The sequence below is a fragment of the Physella acuta genome, unplaced genomic scaffold (assembly GCF_028476545.2).
Source record: "Physella acuta isolate Inbredline_101_S28 unplaced genomic scaffold, ASM2847654v3 ptg001317l, whole genome shotgun sequence".
NCBI lineage: Eukaryota > Metazoa > Mollusca > Gastropoda > Physidae > Physella > Physella acuta.
The window spans coordinates 171,819-189,246 of NW_026732832.1; the positions used below are offsets into that span (position 1 = coordinate 171,819).

At 41.1% G+C, this 17,428-nt stretch overlaps 1 protein-coding gene across 1 annotated transcript in view; it reads right to left on the reverse strand.

The window, feature by feature from the left end:
* LOC131958324 (formin-J) overlaps positions 1-15,317 on the reverse strand; it is a 71,511-nt gene extending 56,194 nt beyond the window's left edge. The window contains exons 1-2 of the mRNA XM_059323290.1: positions 15,306-15,317; positions 12,744-12,903 (exon numbers count right to left, since the gene is read on the reverse strand). Of these exons, the coding sequence (XP_059179273.1) occupies positions 12,744-12,903; positions 15,306-15,317 (172 nt within the window). The remainder of the gene's footprint in view (positions 1-12,743; positions 12,904-15,305) is intronic.
* Positions 15,318-17,428: the final 2,111 nt, after the last annotated feature.

Here is a 17,428-nt window from a genome sequence, read left to right on the forward strand (position 1 = left end):
ACTAACAGGTCCAGTAACCTACAGTTCTGCTGTCTCCCTGTATATAAGCAAGAAGATCCTTTGACCTACAGTGTCACTCTGTATAGAAGCAAGAAGGTCCAGTGACCTACAGAGTCACGGTATACTGAAGCAAGAAGGTCCAGTGACCTACAGTTTTGCAGTCACCCTGTATAGAAGCAAGTAGGTCCAGTGACCTACAGAGGCACAGTGTACAGAAGCAAGAAGGTCCAGTGACCTCTGTAAGTAAGGTTGCAATAACAAGGTGACTTGATAACGACAACTGAGACGAATCTTTATGAATTACTGGAGCACCACATAGACTCACCCTGGTGCAAGTTTAGTGGTGAGGGGTGGGGGGCGGCGCTATAGTTGACGAGGCAATCACCAGGTGAGGTGATTGGTGGCACACTGCCCAGATAGAAACCGACACGGTACAACTTAACAGATTCGTGCTTAGAAATTTTAACCAATAAACTATTTTAATGATATTAACCATTTCAAATTTTTATTTAATTTTTTTCTGTTTACACTCGTATTGTTAGACTAGAATTAATTAAATTGTAATTTTTAAAAAATCTAACGATTAGTTGAAAGTTGGGGTAAAACGCTGTATCAAGGAACCAGTTAGAATTATTTTATACAACATGTTCACCTTCCTAGCATACGCTGGCTGTTGTACAATCGTGACCTTTACCTTATGGGGTGGGGGTGGGGGGGGACGCAAAAGACTCATTCAGATTTGTGAGGAATTATTTTATTTCCGGTCTTTTAAATTTTCATAATTTTTTTTTTCTCTAAAAAAACATTTTTTCCCCACCAGCTGTACTAAAATACAAGGACAGCAAAATGTGGACCAAAGTATCGAGTGAATATTTAAATGTAACAAAGTATGGGATTGGCGAGTTTTGAAGCGCGGAGACCAATCCCGTGCGTCCAACTATTTGTTCGGGAAACCGCAAAAATGTTCTTTCTATTCGCGTTTCTTCGAATGCGGTTTGAAAATTTTTATTGGATTTTTTTTTAAAAGATCATTTACAGGGAAGGGTTGAATTAAACTTTCTTTCGCTGACCTATTTATAATTTTTTTTTTTTTTTTTTTTTTTTTTTTTTGCGGGATGCAATGACAAGCGATACCTGGAAGAAATTAGCTATCGGCGAAATGTCTAACGATTCACTTGGTGATTCACATAACATTAGTTACCTATAACCCATTGAGATGGGTGAGATGAAATGCAATATGCTGTGTTATCAAATGTGTGAGACCATTGAAGAAAGTTTCAGCCCACTTGGTCTGTAAAAGATAGTATCTTAACAGGGCAGGGTGACGATGTGTCAAGGTTTTATTTACTTAATACATTGGGCGAAATATGATAAGGCATAAAAAACGATTTTTTTTTTGTGTTCAATAGTTAAGTAAATACATCGTGTTTGTTAGTCTAAACTTAATGTTACTGATAGTCTACACTTGTGTGTGTAAGTGTGTGTGTGTGTGTGTGTGTGTGTGTTCGAGTGTGTGTGTGTGTGTGCAGTCTGTTAGCTCAGCTGTGTGGGTTCCTTACGTCAAAGCGCAAACTTCAGAGTAGGTGGATATTTTTTTTTTTCAATGGATCCAGAATTACCTCCCCGTATAGACACGTTTCTCTCCCCTTTCTCTTCCCAATCTTATCACATACAAATCTAACATTTAGTTACATCTAGTCTTAAGTAGGCGGTGGGTTAAAAAAAGAAATGAAAGCTTCAAAGGTTCTCAAATATTGACACGACTGCACTAAATATGATCAGCTTGCAGATTGTGGCACTAATTCAACATAACCGTGTCATCTGATATGAGTTATCTCCCATTATTTTTTAATTAAATTTTCTCGTTACCCATAAATTACTGATTACTGAATTAATTAGACAAGATATTTCTGCACGAAGAGTTGACTTATTCTAGAACCACTCCGCGGAGCATTAATAAAAAACGACGTTACGTAAACAGCGTGACGTCAGCGCCCCAGAAAGACGGGTTTAGAAGTGGCAGAAAACGTCACATGGGATGAGTCACCGTTAAATAGCTATGTGACAAGTCTTAATCGGACGAATGATTCGCGGCTTGAGAAAGTTCTAGTCCATACTAGATCTAACTGCTGGCAGGCGTTTTAAACTTTACAAAACTAAGTAAACATTGCCGTTCTACGTCTACAATAATTAGTATCCGTGGGTCAATGTAGAGGCAGAAATACATACATACATGCATATGTGTAAATATATTATATGTATATATATGTATATATATATATATATATATATATATATATATATATATATATATATATATATATATATATATATATATATATATATATATATATATATATATATATTTTTTTTTTTTTTTTTTTTTTTTTTTTTTAAATTTTTTAAATGTATTTATATATTTAAAAGAACACCTGTCTTTTATAGGAAAAACTTGATAGATAAGAGTATATAATCGTAAACAGGGTTTCTTTCTGATATTTTTCTCGGGAGGGTCACTTCAAATTTCCGAGTGGGGCTGGTTAAAGTTTCCGTATAGAGGCGGTTATTTGTTACATAAATATATTTTCTGTATAAATTACATAGGCCTATTTGTTTTTCTTTTTCGTCCGAATGAAGATCTGGAAGTTAACATGCTCCTGGATGTGGTGGAGTGGGGGTGGTGGAGGGGTAGTGCACCTGCCCTCGGAGATATGCTTGAAAGAAAGACTGTCCGTAAATGATTTTATATTTGGTATATTCGATAAAACGTTAAAAACTCCCGATTGAAAGAGAAATAAATATTTATATGCGCACCTGCTAAAACAGATGTGTGAAGACACTAGCAGTATAAAACAAAGACTGTGTTCAACACGCTTTAAGACCTGGATGTTCGGAAAACTAGCAGTATAAAACAAAGACTGTATATCACGCTTTAAGACCTGGATGTTCGGAAAACTAGCAGTATAAAACAAAGACTGTATATCACGCTTTAAGACCTGGATGTTCGGAAAACTAGCAGTATAAAACAAAGACTGTATATCACGCTTTAAGACCTGGATGTTCGGAAAACTAGCAGTATAAAACAAAGACTGTATATCACGCTTTAAGACCTGGATGTTCGGAAAACTAGCAGTATAAAACAAAGACTGTGTCAACACGCTTTAAGACCTGGATGTTCGGAAAACTAGCAGTATAAAACAAAGACTGTGTAACACGCTTTAAGACTTGGATGTTCGGAAAACTAGCAGTATAAAACAAAGACTGTGTCAACACGCTTTAAGACCTGGATGTTCGGAAAACTAGCAGTATAAAACAAAGACTGTGTAACACGCTTTAAGACTTGGATGTTCGGAAAACTAGCAGTATAAAACAAAGACTGTGTCAACACGCTTTAAGACCTGGATGTTCGGAAAACTAGCAGTATAAAACAAAGACTGTGTAACACGCTTTAAGACTTGGATGTTCGGAAAACTAGCAGTATAAAACAAAGACTGTGTCAACACGCTTTAAGACCTGGATGTTCGGAAAACTAGCAGTATAAAACAAAGACTGTTTAACACGCTTTAAGACCTAGATGGTCGGAAAAGCTGAAGACTGTGTCGAATGTATGATCGTGCGTACCACGTCGTTTCATGGTTTACCGAGTACTCAGGCTTGATCGTGCCATTGACTTAATTAGCGAGTAGGTTCCGGTGATTAGTCTTAGAGGGTAATTACGTCTAGGTGACGCCAGGTTAGGCGTAGGTACTAGTGTAGGAAGTAGGTTGTAGGTTGTAGGTTGTAGTAAAGTTTCGTGGAAGTCGTATTAGGCTTCGAATAGTCAAAATCTTCAACAACAGCCAGCGTTTACTAGAGTGAGAATCGTTGTAGATATGTTGGAATACGGCCAAGCAGATTACTTAAGATCTGTAATCTTGTTTCTAAACTTTGTCTCATGTTTTACTGTGGGGATGAGACGGCATTTAAAATATTTATTAGTCCCATTCTATTTACTTTACAGAAGACAAGATAAGTGTAAAAAAAAAAGGTAATCGTTGAATGCTTTATACCTCCAGGATTACTCATTTTTACTCGGTCCTAGTACAGAGGTTCCCAATCTGTAATGTCCCCCGCATCCATTGTTTAAAAATTGTGCATTTACACCTACCCCAGCTGTGCACCCTAAAGTGGAAGCGTACCATATTTTAGGAACCGCTGAAGAGTTCTATTTTTATATATCACGTGACGTTTGTTTGCTTTCAACACGGGCGTGATAAACCAACGTCATGCCGCGTGCCGATTCGTAACACACATTTTTATAAACTCAGCTGTTCTGACCTGGTTTTGATACCTTTCTTCCTGTGTCTTTTATTGTGTCGGTTCAAAAGACAATCCTGGCAAAAATTGGGGGAAAGAATCCACAACCGGAAATTTCGCTGCACCCAAAAGAAATAAAAAGAATAATAAAAAACAAACAAACGCAAATGTGGTCTGTCAGACACCCTCACTACATTAAAGACGACGGCTATTATAATTTAACACGAAAACAACAATACATAATCTTTCGACTTAGAACAGGCCACAACAGACTAAATCAACACATGCACAGAAAACTGAAGGTTGGGTGTAGCGAAATGTGCCCTTGTGGCAAGGCCCCGGAAAACACGGAGCACGTAATCCAGGAATGTACTTTGTATAGCCAGGCACGAGACAGACACTGGCCCCAGCCCACCCCACTCAGGGAAAAATTATATGGGGCACCTGACAAACTGGAGACCACAGTCCGGTTTGTCCACGAAGTTGGACTTGTTGTCTGAATCCTCCACCATATTCACAATTAAGAACGAAGAAGAAGAAGAAGAAGAAGAAAAGACTATCGCGGTGTCTTCAATGTAAAACTTTCTTTATTGTCACAACTGTGATGCCTTTTTTTATAGTTCTACTGTTATTGTTGTGTCCCCTCTGTGATAGTCCTTTATAATGCTGCCTCTATTGTTGTGTGTTGTCTCACGTTGTGTAGCAGTAAATATAAAAACTGGGTATGTTCCCAACACAGTTCAGCATATTAACTCATTTGGGTTTAACACACAGTGCGGATGAAGGGCCCTGGATTCGAACCTGCAGTGCCATACACAATTAGGCAGAACTACTATCGAACCAGCTGGAGATTTCAAATAAAGTTCTTAATTAGAGTTCTTAGACTTTTTTTTTAAAGTAGAGAATCTTTACCATGAGTGTTCGCTTGTTCAATACACGTGCTGGGTACACAAATCGGCTGAGCTAACATGTGAGAAAAGACAAGGGTTGAGTGGGGCATCGATGTAATTAAAATGTGTTTTAGGATTACACGGAGAGAATTTAATGACTGGATGTAATGACTGGTGTTAATTAAAGGTTGAAAATTTGGATGTTGGGTTTGACGTGGCTATGTTAAGAAAAGAAATTAATTGGATACATTTCAGGGGGGAGGGCGTGGGGGCGGTGTGACGCATCTTTTGGTGGCATGTGTCTTGATTAAAACTGTCTCACCTGTATGTGAGACTGTCTCGCCTTTTTGAACTGGTCGGATTTAAAGATGGGCCACATTTTTTAACTTAATCGTTGATGGGTGTTTGTTTTAATGTTGCGAGTGTTGATATGACACCTGACGACGCCTGACGTCCAGATAGGGGTGGGCGGGGTGGGCGGGGTACTTAAAGATCTTATTTAATAGATAATTTAGATATATCAAATTCATAGTTAGGTGACTCAGCAGGTTTTGGTATTAGAAAATGAAGCTCAATTAAAATATGTACATACAATTTAACCTTGTTTTAACTGCGTATGATATTTTTAACACTCATTCATTGTAATAAACTTTTGTTCGTGATCTACTTTCGATTGTATTTAATTTCATTTGCCTCCAAGCCCCCCCCCCCCCCCACACCCATCTTCAAGATTTATATTTATAGGGACTATAACGTCCAAATTGATTCTCTCACATCTCCTACCCTCACCCCTGCCCCCATCCAGGGGTTTTCCATACGCCACACACAAACACAAAAGCCTTGTTACGAAATCTTTCATTCTTCAATGTATCTGAATTCCCCCCCATCCACCCACAATCACACCCCACAGGTAACCTTACACCCCCCCCCCCACCCCCCAAAGCACGTCACTGTGATTGACGCAACTAACAGTTTCACGAGGCGACCAGTGTGTGACCTGGGGTGACCTGTCGGCCAAGAACCCCCCCCCCCCCCCCCCCCCCCCACCACCACCACCCCGACCCCTAACAAAACAGCTCGAGTTTGTCTAACGCGATGACTTGCCTACACCCAGCCCTCCTGCCACACAATAGGCAAACATAGACTCTTCATCGGATTAGCCGTGCCTCAACATAGTTACCTTGGGCAGATGTGCGTTCACACCGGCCGAGGTTAGACGGTGCGCGGTGCGGTGTGCAGTCGGTGCGCTGTGTGGTGCTAAATGGTGCGTGGTGCGGTGAGTGATTGGTGTGCAGTGCTGTTGTGCGACGTGTGTGGAAAGTTTAGGGAAGTTGGGTGTATGGGTTTGTTTGTGTAAAGTTTAGGGAAAGTGTGTGTCTGGGTGTGTGTGTGTAAAGTTTAGGGAAGGTGGGTGTCTGGGTTTGTGTGTGTAAAGTTTAGGGAAGGTGGGTGTCTGGGTTTATGTGTGGAAAGTTTAGAGAAGACGGGTGTCTGTGTTTTTGTGAAGATGTATGTCAAGTAGACACGGTGCTGAAACCTGCGTGACGTCATATTTGACCGACACCTGTGTGCTATTTCTGAATGCGTCCAACAGGTCCATGAACCAAATTCTCCTATTGTCCAGTTATCGAAGAACGACCCTCTGCTCCACCACGGGGCTCTAATCTTTTCTTGTGCGTGTTAAGCTTCACAAGGGGCGCTTCAAGGGTTGAAGTGGCCATTTTGGGGGGGGGGGGGGGGGGGGAGTGGCTGGGGAGTGGCTGGTGGGCCAACAGATGAATGGGATAATGGCTGTAGATAACTTTGTGGTCATACCGAGGGGGTGAGAGGGGCTGAGAGGGGCTGAGAGGTAAGGCGGGGAATCATCATTGGGAAATAGTTCATCAAGTGGTTGATTGGGTAGAGTCCAGTACCGTGTTTTGAGCGATGTGTGATCGTGTCACAGGACAGTATCACAAGATTTGGCAAGGTTTAACCGTCGTGTCACCATAGTGTCACGTGTCCATATATAACAACTAACCAGTATTGTCACAGACAGATGATCTTGCTCAAGACGTATCGAAATCCCAAATTGGTTTCGAACCCGCCCATCCAAGTCAACAATCACTATACACCAACTAGACCCATTTTTCGGCTTTGTTTCTTCCTTATCTATCCAACAGAACAGTTTTTTTTTGTTTGAAAGTTTGAAACTTAAGTAGATTACATATAAGTAAATATTTCTTTAAAATCTGAAGGAACATCACAAACTGAAGCGTCCGTTGGAACATGACCTGGAGGGGTCTGCTTTTTATGTCTGTTAGATTCCAGGGCCCGAAAAGGTCAAGGGTATTTACAAGCTATGTGAAGAACAGCTGTTGTGGTCGAGCTGATGACTTCCTCACGTAATGACCTGGTTTAGGGTTTGAATCCTTGAGGTATGTAGCATATGTGATAGTGGGATGGGGTGGCTGGAGTCCTAAGAGTATCCATATTTATTGGACAAGAGGCCTGGGATGGTACTACAAGACCACGTGACAGAAGCCTAACGAAAACAAATATGCGCACTAATGAACTACGAAAAATACAATGTCTGTAAAATTCTCAAGACATAGTACATGCACACAAGGCCTCAGGGAGCGAACAACATGATCAGTTAACTTGATGTACAGCAAGTCAACATTACCCTTGACAAGGTGGGCATTAAATATAACTTTTAAAATATATCAGTCACTGTTTATTTATTTGAATTTTTTCCGTTCATCACTACGCTCCTTTTAAAATGTCTTCTTCAATACTCTCCGTCCTATAAGACTAAGATCTTGAATATGCTTTAACTGTGAAGTCTAACACCTATGACTCAGCCCCCCCCCCCCCCCCCACTTCCACCTACCCTGTCTTTGATTCTCATGTTTCACATGTTTTTGTGTTTGACTTTCTATTCTGATCCAAGTCCTACGATACATTTCACACACGTAAACAAATCCCCGTGTAAAACAAGCGTGTTGTGGCGGTGTTGAATGGTGTGTTGTGGTGGTGTTGAATGGTGTGTTGTTGCGGTGTTGAATGGTGTGTTGTTGCGGTGTTGAATGGTGTGTTGTGGCGGTGTTGAATGGTGTGTTGTTGCTTATGTTGAATGGTGTGTTGTGGCGGTGTTGAATGGTGTGTTGTTGCGGTGTTGAATGGTGTGTTGTGGCGGTGTTGATTGGTGTGTTGTGGTGGTGTTGAATGGTGTGTTGTGGCGGTGTTGAATTGTGTGTTGTGGCGGTGTTGAATGGTAAGTTGTTGTGGTGTTGAATGGTGTGTTGTGGCGGTGTAGAATGGTGTGTTGTGGCGGTGTTGAATGGTGTGTTGTGGCGGTGTTGAATGGTGTGTTGTTGCGGTGTTGAATGGTGTGTTGTGGCGGTGTTGAATGGTGTGTTGTGGCGGTGTTGAATGATGTGTTGTGGCGGTGTTGAATGGTGTGTTGTGGCGGTGTTGAATGGTGTGTTGTGGCGGTGTTGAATGGTGTGTGGTGTTGAATGATGTGTTGTGGCGGTGTTGAATGGTGTGTTGTGGCGGTGTTGAATGGTGTGTTGTGGCGGTGTTGAATGGTGTGTTGTGGCGGTGTTGAATGGTGTGTTGTGGCGGTGTTGAATGGTGTGTTGTGGCGGTGTTGAATGGTGTGTTGTGGCGGTGTTGAATGGTGTGTTGTGTGTTGTGTATCTGGGTGAATCCGTGTTAGGTGCGGAGTATCTACGATGGTGGGGCGGGTGGGGTAGGGTGTCGTAGCAGGAGGGGGTGGGGGTCTATTGGTGTACTGTGACTGACGTCATAGTGTCAACTGACGTCTTGTTGTTGATGATGAACGAGTTTCACCTCAGTAACAGGTTGTTGATTTTAAACAGACAATTAGGCGGCGTCATGGAGCGTTAATTAAGCTCTTCCTACCGCCGTTGTTAGTGATACATCCTTGTAGACAAAGTATGAAAAATTGATTCACGCTTCACTTTGTCACATTTGTATTTAAAATAACAACAGCGCTCTAAATCAGTGTTTAAAATGGCTACAGTCGTACTTTTTTATTTAAATCACGTGAGTCAGAAGGTTGGGCGTTAGGCTCATTATAATTAATTTTTGTCAACACTAGACCTAGTCTTAACCATAGCCAGGGCGTAGCAAGATTTGTACGGGTGGGTGCGGATTTGTGTGGGCTGCACTTGGCATCGGGGAAATATGTTTTCGGCAAAGGGCATCAGATTTGCTGCCATATTTTGTTTCGACGATAACGCGGGCACCAACGGCAAAAGATCGCATCAAGCAGCAAATATCACAGGTACGCCCCTAGCTCTACTATAATAAACGGCTAAAACAGTAGAGCGTAACTCTCATATTTTTGACAAATTCCTTTTTAGTTAGTAGCTTGAAAAAATACACTCCTTGGGTAACTTGAACACAAATCTACGTTCATATCCTTAAACCATAACCACGTATATATCGCAAAAAAGTATAATCCTTAAGTTTAAAGTTAAGCTTTGGGTTACGGTAAGATTAAGCGTTGTATTTGCAACTGGGCTTAAGTTTAGGCCTTAAGTTAAGGGTTTGGCTTATAGCAGGGGTTCCCGACCCCGTGCCCGCGGGCGCCATGGCGCCCGCCGAACGATTCGTATGTGCCCGCCTCTCACTATTCGACAGAGACAGAATTTTTTTCATAAACATTATTGAAAAGGTTGAAGGGGATGGAAATCGAAAGTTTGAGGGGGGGGGGTGCACATCGAAAATTTGAGGGGGGGGGGGGGTGCAAATCGAAAGTTTGAAGGGGGGGGGTGCAAATCGAAAGTTTTGTCCCCGAGTGACGGGAAGGGTTTGGAAGGAGTTTGTCGATTTAAAATAGGTGGTGCCCGCCACCCTACCGATATTTTAGAATGTGCTCTAGAGTAAAAAAAGGTTGGGAACCCCTGGCTTATAGTATTGTGTATTATCTGTTAGATAATCACACACGTGGGTACGGCTAATCGACATGTACTTAATCTAACACAGGAGCGAAACAATGTGTTCACTAGCGCTGTGATGTGAAGTGTGACGTACGCAAGGTCTGTGACGTACTTCACGTAATGTTACCAGAGGCGTAGCGACCCCTCCCGGCGCCCGGGGCGAACTTTCAGTTTGGCGCCCTCCCATATATATATATATATATATATATATATATATATATATATATATATATATATATATATATATATATGTGTGTGTGTGTATGTGTGTGCGACAGTCTGGAAAAAAATCAAAAATTACGCTGATTGTCGTTCCCTAAAATTTCACTGGACGCCAATTAAATTCCCCTTAACATGCCAAAACGAAAGAAGTAGAAAATAAAAAGAGCTTAGAACAGTGGGCTCCATCGAACCCGAGAGGTTCGGTAATTCAGTCTCAAAGCTTCCGCGAAGGTCAAGACACACAGCCGACTTATATGAATCATGATCGGATTTTGTCATTGTGGACGATACAACTATTAAGAGGGGTTCGGTGATTACGCATATGAAACTGGTTGGGTTCGGTTTTCCAAAAAAGTAAGAACCACTGCTTTAGAGTGTATTTTGTAGAAGGTGCAAGCCTTAGTTGGTCTACTTTTGATTGTATCTTTAGAACAATTTCGATAATAGTAGGCCTATATTACAATTTTGAATTATAAGTTAGGTTGAACAAAGTAATAATCAGTACAATTTACTCATTTTCTTCTCTCTTAAAATTTTGGCAAAGAGTGTCGCTTCCCATCCACCCGCTCCGACAGTCTGCTATTTTACTGATCGGATAGCTATACAAGAATCCGTGATATTCAGTTCTCTTTAATGCAGTGATCCAGGCAAGATGTAATGCAATCAAGTAAAATTATCTGATCTCTCACGATCAAGTTGAGAAAATCGTAAGAATCGTACAAAGAACTAGTCGCATTATTACTTAGCAAAACTGGGTAGTGAAATCGTACATTAAGTGTTAATACAATTGATTTCTTTTCTAATGTTAAAAGAGTTATCTAGCAGCCGATCCAGTTCAAATCCTGCGATTTTTGTTGGTGAAAAAGGGCCTCACTATCTTGGACAAATAGGTAGAGCGGATTTTAAACGTCACTAACTCTTTTTTTGATGTTACAAAATCGTAAAATACGTTTAGTACAATGGGTATCTTTTCTGAGTGATATTGGTTATTTATTCCTTAATCCGGTGTGAATTTTTCCGATTTTAGTCTTCGAAAAAGCGCCCCCCTCCCCCCCCCCCTCCTTATCAAGGAAAGCGGATTTTCCGGTCACTGTTTCTTAAAGATATACGTTTTACAGTTACACAATCAAGGTAGAAAACAGTTAAATCAGTATGCAAAGGCTCTCAGCCGTTAAATTTCTTTACTTTGACTGTTTATAATTCATAGCTGCAGCTAAAAATGAGCTTTTAATTTTTTTCTACCCCTTTTGGCGCCCCCCTAGGGTCGGCGCCCGGGGCGGCCGCCCTCCCCGCCCTCCCCTAGCTACGCCTCTGAATGTTACGCGTCATCGTCCAATCACATCCGCCTTATTGTAAACATTTCACTCAGCGCCGATAAGATTGCCGGGATTTTTTTTTTATCTAAGGGTGGGGCGTGCGGGTGCTAGGCTGGTCAACTCACCGCCCCATGAAGTGTTCCACCCCACACAACAACACCGGCAATGAGGATTAGCGTGATAAGTGCAAGGGGTAGACACTCAAGGATTAACGAGATTAACTTTGTGACAAAAACAATCTCAACCGTCGACTCAAGTGACGGCAGATTAAATTTCGAGTCCGGAAACTGTTGCTATAAATAGATCACCTAACACCAGATGGGCTTAACGGTACATAGGACTTTCTCTTGCTGCGACTGGTTGAAAATTCTAAGGCTTTCGAGTGTTTGGTAAAGAAGTCTAAAAACTGGTAAACAGATTCCGTGACGATTCCGTGACGATTCCGTGACGATTTGTGACGAAAGTGGCGGTGAAGGTTCGACGATGTGTGACGTCACTTTCTGCAAACTTTGATCCCGCCAAAGATCAATGAAAACTTTTTTTATTGCACTTTTTTTTTTTAAATTGGAAAATAATTTCCTTTTAAGAATTAAGCATGGGTTTTTGGAGCATTTTTATTCCATTTTTTTGTTTTACATCGGTGCATATTGATATAGAGTTTCAGCGTTACATGGTTGAGCTAGTTTTATATATATATATATATATATATATATATATATATATATATATATATATATATATATATATATATATATATATGTATATATCAGCGGTGGTAGTGTTATATTAATGTCAGTAGTGTTATATGAATGTCGCTAGTGTTATAGGAATGGTGATGGTGTTATAACAGTAATGAGATTCTGAATTATTTGAAGATGTAAAAGAGCATCTTAGTCACGTTATATAATCACACCATAAAGGTGTGTAAGCTAATGAGGGATGTAATGATTATGATGTCTTTTTACTGATCCACCTAAACCAAACATGGCAACCAGAGTACTATAAACAACAACCGAGTCATAAAAAAAAAAGTTGTAATTGTGACGACGTTTAAAAAAAATATTTACCGTAAAGTTCGTTCCGTATCCGGACCCGTTGTTCCGGCTGGTCCGAGTAGAGTATCAGGCAGTTGATGAACTCGAGAAGGTTCGTCTTGTAAGACCTGTCGTCGCTGGTTCGAATCTCATCGAGAATGTAGGTGAATCGGTACTTCTTCTTTTTGGTGCTCTGTTGGTGAGAGAGAGGGCGGGGGAAGGGATGGGGTAAACATTAGAGAATTATAAAGTTTATTTACGGCCTAAAACATAAACGTGGTGACATGGTGTTTCTTCCTTGCGGACATGAGGCGCGGGTTCGGATCCCAAACACGAAGTGGCTGGACGAAGCTTCGTGAACTCCTTCAGCCAACCTCGGGGTTCAGCCAACCAAGAGATTCAGACTAATAAGGGGTTCAGTCAACCGCGGGGCTTACGAACTACGGGGTTCAGCCAACCAATGGGACTCAGTCAACTACAGGGTTCAGTCAATCAGAGGTTCACAAACCACGGGGTTCAGCCAAACTTTCTACAGCATACATATAAGCTTGGGGCTCGAACTATTAACATAAAGCCCACAGGGTCAAACGACCCCGACTTGAGTACAAACATACCATCCCCAGGGGTCAGTCGAGTCCGTCTAGAGTACACCTACAGGACGACGAGCAGTACCCAATCTTTAAGTCAAAGTATAGAAAAGTGGGAGTTGGCTAACACAACTTTAGTTTTAGATAGAGGTGAGGTCAGGTCGACTTATCTTCAGTAGAAACATGTAAGCTAGGGTGGGGGGGGGGGGGGGTCAAACAAACCTTGGTGTACCCCTGTCTGACGTAGATGTGTGGTTAAACCTAAACCTAACCGCCTCCACAACACAAGAAGTAAACCTAGCCTCGGACAAGTCTCGCGACTAGGCGCCACGAGGCTGTCACGTGGTCTCTACCTACCACTCTTCCACCTAGACAACCCCCCCCCCCCCCCTTTAAAAACTTGTCAATAACGTGTGACCGGTGAGGTGGTTTTAGTGCTGGTGGGTTTTTTTTTTTTGTTTGCTTAAACTTTTGTGTTTAGATCATGAGCACTCCGTTAGTATTCATTCACTCACGTTTTCGAAACCAGAAAAAAAATAAAATACTTAAAAAAAAACTTTTTAAAAAACCACGTTTTTCTTGTGGACTAAAAAGTAGAAAATAACTATTTACATACATTTGATGACAAAAAACGTGGGTACGTTCACCATCAAATTTCCCGACCCATCTGCCCGACCCACGTTTTTTGTCATCAAATGTATGTAAATAGTTATTTTCTACTTTTTAGTCCACAAGAAAAACGTGGTTTTTTAAAAAGTTTTTTTTTAAGTATTTTATTTTCTCCTTTTTAGTCCGTTGCTACACATGAAAAACGTGGTTTTTAAAAAAGTGTTTATAAATACACGGACTAAAAATCTTGAGCGACCAGGATTCGAACCTGGGTTGTCGCGGCCACAACGCGAAGTACTAACCACTATACGATCACGGCCAGCGCGCTCACATCGATTGGGGCCGAAGTAACTGTGTCAATAGGACTGCAGTCTTGTCGGTATCTTTAGAAATCATGTCCTCAATTTTATGGTCCTTGGGGCGTAATTAAATTAAGCTAATTACGGTCACTAATTGCTAGTTTTTATGATTGCATCTGAAATTGTTAGGCGAAAGTAGCATGCATGCCAAATTTCAGGTCTCTAGAGCAATCAGAAGTGGGCTAATTTTCGATGTCAATTTTAACAACAAACATCCAAACAAACAAACGCGAAGCTGAGTTAAGAAAAACGTTTCAATTTCTATTCATCACCCTGGATATGGACTTTGAACTCCCCCCCCCCCCCCCCCCCATCCCCTCTAAGTCCTCTGTAACACCCCAACACTCACGCAACATACATATCTTTTTTTTTTACAAGCTTTTATTTAACTCACTTCCTCTGTCGTCAGTCTGTCTAGACGGAAACGCAGGAGTGAAAATTCGGACAGTTCTACTTGACCGATACGATTCACAGTTGGCACGTGGGTCAAGACATGAAGACAATGCAATCTGAAACTAAATTTGACTTAATTGGATGCCTAATTAATTTTTTATGAATTAATAAAAATTTGGACCGAATTAGTAGGCATGTCTAGCCAACCACACCACACGCGTCATCACCTTCAATAGCTGCGCCATCACGTAATGGCTGCGTTCAAAAACCATTGCGCGCCTACTGAACGTGATGTTCAGTAGGCGCGCAATGGTTTTTAGTCATGTAACTCTATTGTAAATAAAACATGTAAAGTACTGAAAAAAAATTCATAAAAAACGTTTTAATAACAAGCTTTTATGTAATGATGCACTAAAAAGTAGAAAATAAATTATAGACTACTATTTAAATAACTATAAAGAAAAGCGTGGGTGTCTTCCTTAACATTAGTAAAGATATCCAATAGATACTAAAGTGACCCACGCTTTTCTTTATAGTTATTTAAATAGTAGTCTATAATTTATTTTCTACTTTTTAGTGCATCATTACATAAAAGCTTGTTATTAAAACGTTTTTTATGAATTTTTTTTAATCTAGATTATATTTACTATTTTTGTCATTTTTGGAAAGCTTGTATAAGGGGGAGGAGGGGGGAGAGAAACGAAGATCCGCGACGTCAAATTGACGTCATCACTTAAGGGAGATAAGTACGTTTTGACAAAAAATGTCTGGAAAAATCTCGAAAAACTTTAGCAAGTGGACTAATTTATTCACCCAAACGAGCATTGCAAATATTCACAATTAGACTAATTAGCATAAAATTGGGCGCCGCGGTCGCTGCGTCAACACATGTGCAGCGCAGATGTAGAATGATCAATTGCCGTTCGTAGCCGGAAAACCGGAACAGCATGTTAAACACAGAGAAACACGTGCAGAAAATATCAACGCTATTTTATTCAGGGGAAGTAACGCTAACTGCTTAAAGGGGCGTTTATTTAAGTTTCCGACACAGACGCACTTGTTATGTTTTCTAAAAATAAGAATTATTATAGACAAAATAATATTTATGTTTTAAATTCTATTTTAATAATTGACGTAAAGGACATAAGTTAACATTAAAAATGGAGTTATTGAACTTTATAGACAAAATAATTTTTATGTTTAAAATTCTACTATTTCAATAATTTACATGAAGGACTCGAGTTAAACATTAAAAAATGTCTTATTGAACTTAGCAAATCGTAAAATTTTCTAATTTATTGAAATTCTTACTTCTAAAAGATTTTATAGCGGCTCGTCTAAACACCGAAAAGTCGTGATTTTACTTCGCTTATGTATTCACACGGCAGTTGAGAACTTTTTTAAAGTATAGTGTATGGTTTAATGTCTTGTAACATTTCTTTTGAATTAGGACCCTAAAGCTATCTGGGTCATGTTTGTCTTTGAAGACTGGCAATAAAATCTGGTCGTTTGGGAGATCGCGGGTACGATTCTGGTCCAGGCGGGGTCGTCTTCCCTTGGCCACGGTGATCACGTGATTGTATGCTCAGCCCGCTCTGGTCAGAGTTATCAGGTACACGGGGACCCACGGGGAGACAAATAGACCCCGGACAAGCATGAAATTATGTCCCCTGGGTAACTCTATAGGGGTGTTAAACACGACACATTATAGCCCCCCCCCCTCAAAGGCCCCCCCCACCCCCCCCCCCCACCATCCCGCTTCACATCTAAAATAAATGAGAAATATTTTTTACATAGTTTCTTATAAACATTAACCTGGCGCGAGACACAGAACGGTGTTATCCGATCCAGCCATCTTGGAAACAGATGTTTTTCTACCCTACACGGAGTACGGAACGCTACTCTTTTCTCAATGGGGGGGAGGGGGGGGGGGGGAAAGGGGGGGCTACTCTTTTCTGTATGGCGAGGGGTGGGGGTGGGGTAAGTCGCACACGATTCATGGGGTGTAAGGACCAGAGTCTCCAACAGCTCATGAAGAGACCGAAGTCTAACATGAATCACGATAATACCCAATGGTCTCACGCAGGGGCGTAGCGAGGGGGGGGGGGCGGGGGGTGCGGACCGCACCGGGTGACACCATTTAGGGGGGTGACACTAAGGCAAAAAATAGCAAAAGATATAGAGAAAAACTTGAGGGGGGGGTGCAAATCGAAAGTTTGAGGGGGGGGGTGCAAATCAAAAACTTGAGGGGGGGGGGGCAAATCGAAAGTTTGAGGAGGGGGTGCAAATCAAAAACTTGCCGGGGGTTGCAAATCGAAAGTTTGAGGGGGGGGGGGGGGGTGCAAAACAAAAACATGAAAGTTTGTCCCCGGGAAGGGTCGCAACGCCTCTGGGGGGGGGGGGGGTGACACCATTAAGTGCCGCACCGGGTGACACCCGACCTCGCTACGCCACTGGTCTCACGTCTAAAGCTATACGGTCTTACAATAAGAGAAATGGATGTCATAGTTACTTCCTGTTGGCTGCTAAATTATTTTTTGAAAGCCCAATTTGGGCTCACGGGCGATATGTTTTAGTATCCGTCCATACCATCTCTAAGATAGTGTGAATAAAAACGTTTTATTTCCGTTAATGATATCTCTCATATTGTGTTATTAAAAAAACGTTTCGGTACAATGTCTTCATCAGTACATGAAGCCAATGTGTACTTAAAAAGGAAAATGAAATAGTTAAACCAAAAAAACTAGTGGTAACACTACGACTTGCCTTT